The sequence below is a fragment of the Halyomorpha halys genome, unplaced genomic scaffold, assembly GCF_000696795.3.
Source record: "Halyomorpha halys isolate HHAL.00 unplaced genomic scaffold, Hhal_1.1 Scaffold58.1, whole genome shotgun sequence".
NCBI lineage: Eukaryota > Metazoa > Arthropoda > Insecta > Hemiptera > Pentatomidae > Halyomorpha > Halyomorpha halys.
In genome coordinates, this window is record NW_027110919.1 from 2,420,789 (window position 1) to 2,428,407 (window position 7,619).

At 29.4% G+C, this 7,619-nt stretch overlaps 1 protein-coding gene across 1 annotated transcript in view; it reads right to left on the reverse strand.

Moving 5' to 3' along the window:
- nau (nautilus) overlaps positions 1-7,267 on the reverse strand; it is a 52,449-nt gene extending 45,182 nt beyond the window's left edge. Inside the window, exons 1-2 of the mRNA XM_014438509.3 lie at positions 7,186-7,267; positions 291-340 (exon numbers count right to left, since the gene is read on the reverse strand). Of these exons, the coding sequence (XP_014293995.1) occupies positions 291-340; positions 7,186-7,260 (125 nt within the window). The 5' untranslated portion in view covers positions 7,261-7,267. The remainder of the gene's footprint in view (positions 1-290; positions 341-7,185) is intronic.
- Positions 7,268-7,619: the final 352 nt, after the last annotated feature.

A 7,619-nucleotide genomic window follows, 5' to 3' on the forward strand; every position in this document is an offset into this window, starting at 1 on the left:
GCAACTCCACCGCCAGTACGGTCTATTCGGTCATGACGAAGGAGGGTATAGTTGGGGATGGAGATAGAGGAAGTTGGGATATTGGGTTTAAGCCACTATTAATTAATCTGTCCTGGTCTTACAATAGTTTAGATAAGTAATTAGGTTCACCGCTTATTATCTCCTACTTAAATGAACATTTCTGTATAAATCTATACATCACAACAAATGTAGTGTTTAGATTTAAATATTAACATAAATCTTAAAGGTGATTAATATTTTGAAAATAAAATTTGGAAAAAATCACTCACAGTTCACTCCCTTCTCTCAAATGGCTGCTCTCTTCCCTGGTGACATCTCTCTGAAAATACAAACAAAATAAATTATCTATGACTATAATAAATATAAATAGGCTTCATAAATAATTGCTACGTCCTTTATAAATAAGATGCTGTTTCCCAACCGCTCCGGGAAACGGTTCCTTTTTTGTTTTCTTTTTTCTTCGAAAGCCTCTTAAAACTGGAGTACCCCCAGAATGAGCGGGTTGGATGTTGGCCAAACCGTTAGGGAACATTAAAATTGGCATACATCATGTAACTCCTATCAGTTTCACTCCGTTGCAATTTAATATTAATTTACAAGCGCCGAGATTCTTACTTTATTTATAACAGTGGCAATAATAACTTAAATTATGATTTATTTGTCAGCTTGAAATAAGGCGCAATAAATGTGACAATTAAATTAATTTAATAGCAATTTCAGAATTTGAAATCTACACAGCTTTTCAGGATGTGAACGTTATCAGCCAAATGCATGCTATAAGACTTAGCATATTAATCCTCCACAGTACTGCCTTCCCTAGGGTTAGGCATACATAGTTCCATTGTTTGGCAATTTAGTGTACTGTGATAACAACGACTGACATAGCACGGGGTAGATCTTCACTTGTTTCTTACTGTCATTTGTTGACTAAATAGTGACTATAAAAATGGTGAATACTTCATAATTGGTGCAGTTTTAATTTTATTTGATCAATGCATAAGAAAATAATACTATCGACTAATACCGTTAGGGTTATTTATGGTCATTGTTTACCATTGATATATTATATACATTTTTAGAAATACGGCGTTAAGTCATAAAACATGGTAACTCAAATGTTTCATGCACTGTAGTTTATACCATCATCATCGACTTTTTCAAATAATGATTTCATATATTGTTGAAAGAATCTTTAGGAATTTTGATTTCTTAAGACAATCATGTTGATGTTAAGTTATGGTAAGTGACTACTGTAAGCTAAATGCAATTAGAGCAAATTTAAAATTGCAAAAGTTTTTGCATTAACCTTGTTTTACGACCGAACAACTCAAATTTATAATAAAGTTTAATAGGGTAAATTATTTACAAAACGATACATAAATATTTATAAAAGATGTGTTTTACAGACATAAATAATCAGTAAGAAAACAAATAATGGGACTAGTTAATCTTATAGCATTGCTGAGCGTACGTATGTAGACCAGTTATTTCAAGGTTGATTCATTCAATTATAAAAATATAACTGCAGTGTAAGGTCTTGAAGATGGGGCAAAACTCAGAAACATCAAGGTCTCGAATGTATTTTGATTAGAAATTTTTTGATAAGACATAATGATAGGGAAGATATCCCATCAGGATTTAACAGAATAATTTGGATTTGTTCTTCCAATTAAAATCAACTTATATAACTTTTCACTAATCATATGTATATAAAAAATTATATGGGTAATTTTTCCAAAAAATTTTGAATGTAAGAATTTCACTAAATAAAATCTTTCTGATTCGCAGGTTTTTCATTAAAATCATTTCTTGCCATGCTCACTGACAAGTGTTCACCAAATTTCATTCATAGAGGTTATTCGTTTGCCCATTATTAATTAAATATAAGTAACACAATGGAATATGGAATAAAAGGTTTATTTTTATTTGGTTTTCTTTTCTCTCAAATTCCAGAAAATTATATTTGAGTTTTAGTAGAAAATCCTATTCTTTTGTCATTCGACTAATTTCTTTATCAACTGTTAAAATAATAATGAAAAAGGAATGAGGTAGAATGGATTGAGAATTGCTGTTTTAACTACTGATAACTCTTATTTAAGTTATCTTTGCCTTAGGAAAAAAAAAACTTTTGTCCACGAGACCTGAAAATATTATAAAGTATTAGCGAAACTGAACTTACTTGAGGAATAATATTAAGTCAGAGGGATGAGAGAAAATTTATGACTAATGAAATCTGCTTAACCTTTATTTTCAATAAATAAATAAACTACAAGAATCATCACTCTATTGTAAACAATAGTGCGCTAGAAAAATGAGCATTGTTATAAAATTGAGGACAAAACTTTCCATTTACATAGGACATTAATTGGAAAATATACCCTCTCAAAATACAAAAAAAAAAAAAAAAAAAAAAAAGGACACATGCGATTATAATTCAAAGCGTGAAATGCATTCAATGAGCGCGAAGCATGAATTAAATTCAAAAGCATGAAGAAAGTAATTTATGAATTTTTGTTTGTTTTTTTTTGTTGCAGAAACTAGAATGCTTTGTCAAATTTTAAGGGTTTTTTTCCGGTTGTTCAACAACTTTCAAATTTCAAGAATTAATATTTTTGCTTATACGCCATTTTTAAGAGAATCATTGAGTTTAAACATTCTAAATTTGGTTTGAATGAATGCTTAATGAATTCGTTTTATACGTGGTTTTCCAATAGTACGAATATTCATGACAATATTTCACAAAATAAGAGACACTTAGGATTTGTCTTTTTTTTCTGTACTAATTTGTTTGTCAGGGGAAAATGTTTGGTATGCTGTTGTTTCATAGAAAGTAATGGTCCTGTAGACATTTTGATTATAAATTTCATCGAATTAAACAAAAAAAAAATTAAAGTTACTCTGTCGAGCGCATATTTTTGGAATTATGTACCAATTGAAAAAAGTGTACTTGTTTCCATTAAAATCCGACATGTCCGACAATTTCGATATGTCTTGGTATCTAGCAAATCACGCCAGGTACCAAGCCATGCGGGCACTAGTGGATAAAATAGTAATAATGAAAGGGTAAGTGAATGAAACGACTATGTAATATTTTTTAAATCTTTAGTGTGGATGACAGGGTTAAGGTGCCTGCCTAGCAATCAGCATCTAGCAAGTGTAAAGTACTCTAACCTTAAAATACAATTAATAGCTGAAGTACCTAGATTTAGAATGGGCTAAGTACACTCCAAAACATAACAAACTCCAAAAAAAATGAACTATATTTCCTTAAAATTTACTATTTGTAACATAATCCCTTCATCCTCTAGACCCTTCAATTCACGAACCATATAATAAACATTTTGTTTGAAAACAAATAACAGAAGTACAAACACAAAAATGTATTTTCAGAGAATTTCATAAAGGAAAGAGGTTTGAGGTTGGCAGATGTTCCTCTGGCCCAACTTTTTTTTCCTGAACGGTATCATACAAGAATTGGAGAAATATTTATGATTAATTGGTAGATATTTCTATTATTAATATAATTTTAACTGTAGAATTTGAAGCACCAGAATTTGAAGTTCGAAATTCGTGATAGTAATTTTAATTTTAGTATTATTCCTTAAATTGTATACTAATAGAATGCATTAGATCGGGGATTATTATGGGGCATTTAAGAAATACAGACAATTATTTATGGTTGTCTTCCACTCCGACTTAAATTAATGATTTACAAGAGTGTATTCAACCCCATTTCTACGGAGCACCTATGCTGACCAACATAGTACCTTCAACGGCCAAGAGGATCCAATAGTTTTAGAGCGGTAAAGTCACAATCTGACGTATACCGAGACATACTTCACTTCAAAGACGGACCACATACATAAGACACTCGAACTACTGACTGTGACAGAATATATATCAAATTTTTTGATAGCCTTCAGTACTTTACGAACCCATTATTTAGGACACTGACACCGAATGGTGGCAAACACACAAACTCAGACTCGATAGAGCACTTCTAACTTACTGACAATAGACATTACGAAATCTGATGAGCCCAACATCAGACAGCAGACCATATTCTAATTTTCAGGTGAATCACTTTCCTCATTCCCCTCTTAAAATTCATTTGAATTAAATGCAGTTCGAGAGATAAATATAGTTACCAACCCACTATATATCAAACCCTTTAGATCTATGGGGCTAAGAAAAAAAAAATTGGTTATCAAGTAATTTTCATAAATGCTGTAAGTACATGACAGGATTAAAGATTTTCTTGAAGAAAATTTCCCGTGCGTCTTCTTTATTAAGAAGACTTCTTAAGATTAAGAATTAAATTAAATTATTAAGATTTCTTTCTTAATTTATGAAAAATATATGTATTAACGTTTTATACAATATTTCAATACAATTCTGATTTAATAACAATAACAGTTTACATTATAATTCCTGACAAGAAACAATCACTTAATATCATAAATAAGCGGTGTTAAATAAAAAACCCAAATACTAATTGTTTATGAAGAAAAAATTAAATATGAAATATAATAAGTTATTAGGATTCTTATTAGAATAAAACTCATATTATCTGCTTTAATAATTTCAACAAAGTGTTATATTTTTTGTAAATTTCCTCAATTAATTTTCATTAAGCTAAAAATCAAAAACCTAAAAGCTAATATTCTTTAGAATTATTTAATGTTTTCCCCCAAATTATCCAGAGATTATTGATTTAACAGAGAGTCAAAATCAATTTTCTTTCGAAATCAAAGAACCATTTCGATATTTGAAGTATTGTGGACAGTAATCAGTATCCACCAGTCTTTAATATAAACTTTTTTTATTTACAAATTTGTTCTTTCTTACACGACAAGTTGTTGTAGTATAATGGCAAAAAAACATAACTTTGTAAATATCGATACCAATTTAAAAATAATATATTTGATTCTTGACAGCTTATTTATTTTTAATTTTTTTTCTCTTCGTATTTAAATTGTTGTTTCAAAATTCATTTGTTAGTTGTTTTTTTAAATTTTAGTCTCGTATTTTAGTTTGAATACAACATAACATTATTTAATTTTTGGATGCGCTCCTCGATCCATACTCAATTCACAGCTTAAGTCATATCACAGCTTATTAATTTGTAAACAGCATTTTCTTTAATAACGGTATATTATAATATACTTTGCATAATGTTTACTCATACATGTAAAGACAGGAAAATATAGAATAAAAAATTAAATATTTCTTCTTCAGTAATGAAAGTTCTCTCCTTATTATTTTTATGTGTATATATAAAAAAATTACTCCCCTCAATGATTTTTATTCTTTGATAAATTAAATATTAAAACCGAATAAAATATATATATATATATGATATAGTCACACATTTCTTACAATTCTAAGGAAAAATGCGATAGTATTACGATCGAGAAGCATACAAAAATAAACTTAACACATTAGCCCTTCAAAATATTAATCACTAGTTATTCAGGAATATATGACCAGAAAACGGTTATGATATTTTACCATAGTTACAGCATCTCAATACGTAAAACATCATCATCCGAAAAAATAAGCTAAATGAAAACAATAATTGCCCTATAAATAAAGTTAATTTAAAATATTTGATTATTGTCAACTAAAATATTTTTGCAATATTTTAATTGTTTTTGCGAAATATATTTGTTAGTTATTTTCATACCTGACTTAATTTTTCAGCAATCTCTCAACAAATTCACCTACCTCATGTATATTCATGATCTACACACATTCGAGCGGTTTTTTCTAAGCACTTTACTGTGGTAAAAGTTTCACAGACATAGAACCTATTAAAACGACAATAACAAATTTAAAGTTCTTTGTGACGGACAAGACAAAGTACTAATCACTTAAGAAGCACTAGTGAAATAAGTAGGTACAACATTAAGTGAAAAGGAAAAAGTTTTATTATTATATTTAAAAATCATTTATTTTTTAATAACATAAATTATTTATTTTATAAACCATGAACTTTTGTGGAAACTAATAATAATATTCACTTATTTAAATTTTTTTAGTTTAAAATTTTTAAAACGTTATGTTTTAAACTAAAATAAATTTAAAAATATTAATGTTAAAAAATTTTCAAACATATTATACAACATAGTGAAAGCGATTTCAATTTTTCATCTAGATTTAAACATGATCCATAACTCCATAACACTCATCAATTCATGTTATTCATTTATTAAGTACAAGTAGTTTAAATCGCCTTTTGTTTGTGGTTTTTTGTAAGAAAATATTTTTATGTGATATATACATAGTACATATGATATTTAAAGCTCTCCTAAAAATTACTTGTGGTTAACAGTTCTTCTGATAATCATCTGTGGCATAAGTGTATAGTCGAATCCTCCACAATCCGATCTAGACCAGACTAGATACAGTTGTCCTTTAAAAATATAAGTCGACACCAATATGCTTTAAAATTTTTCGATGCGCTATACTTTTACTATCTGCAAACGCTACTTTTACAGGATGGTATTCATTTAAGTTGTCTACAGTTTTTTTTTTTACATTAATTTACTTTATGATTACTTGTCCGTTCCAATGGGTTATAGCTAGAGGTTATAAGATTCAAGTATTCTTTGACTTCTATGAACGGTTTATCACAAAAATAATTTGTCTATTCGGACTTATAGCTCCTGAAATAAACGTGTTCAAACACTCCACCTTTATATATAAGCAAATATGAAACTTAATTCCATTAGCTTTCTATAAGAACTTTTTGCATATTGTAAGGATTTTATGCCCGAGTGAAAGCTTTGAACGGTTCCGAAATGAAGAGCCTATAAGTGAAATAATTCGATTAAACAATCTTAAATTAGCGAAATAAACTAAGTCCCCATATCAACGGATGGACTAAAACACATTGAATTACAGTTTATGAATTGAATGTACAACTAAGCAATACGTGAATGAAGTACACCGATTACGTATAGATGGGATAAAATACATATTAATAAATCACCTCCAACATAGCACAATATGGATGAATAAAATATTTGATTGTCCATCCGTAACGTTGGGATAGATATATACAATACGGATACCTAGTGTGTGTTTTAACTTTACAGTAGGTAATTTAAACCTATTAAGAAAACTAAATAGATAATAATTTAATAAAGGAATCGGACTGACCCTGTCTTGACCGTATCTCTCGGCGGTTGGAAGGTAGGATCTACAGAGCGACAGATCGCCGTTCAAGTCTGGCATCCTGCACTCGACTAAAGGCAGAGGGACAAGTCATGGGAACGCCCACATCTAAGCCACGCCCACTCATCCCCCTATTTCTGGGGCCACGCCCACTTCTCAGTGATAACTTCTCCTTTGTGTTCCACAGACAATGGAAGGTTGATTTGCTTTGCATATGACAATGTTTCATAATTGTTCAGTTAAAAAACATCGCAAACTTTGAAAAACTATAATTGCCTTTAAATTGGCATTGTAATGTTTTTAAAATTAATTCAATTTAAAAGTTGAGAAGGTAAAAAAAGAGGAAATTTCCCTTATTTAGGTACTTCAATTTAAAAGATTAAAATATGCAGTAATTCTAGCGACCTTTGGCAAGAGCA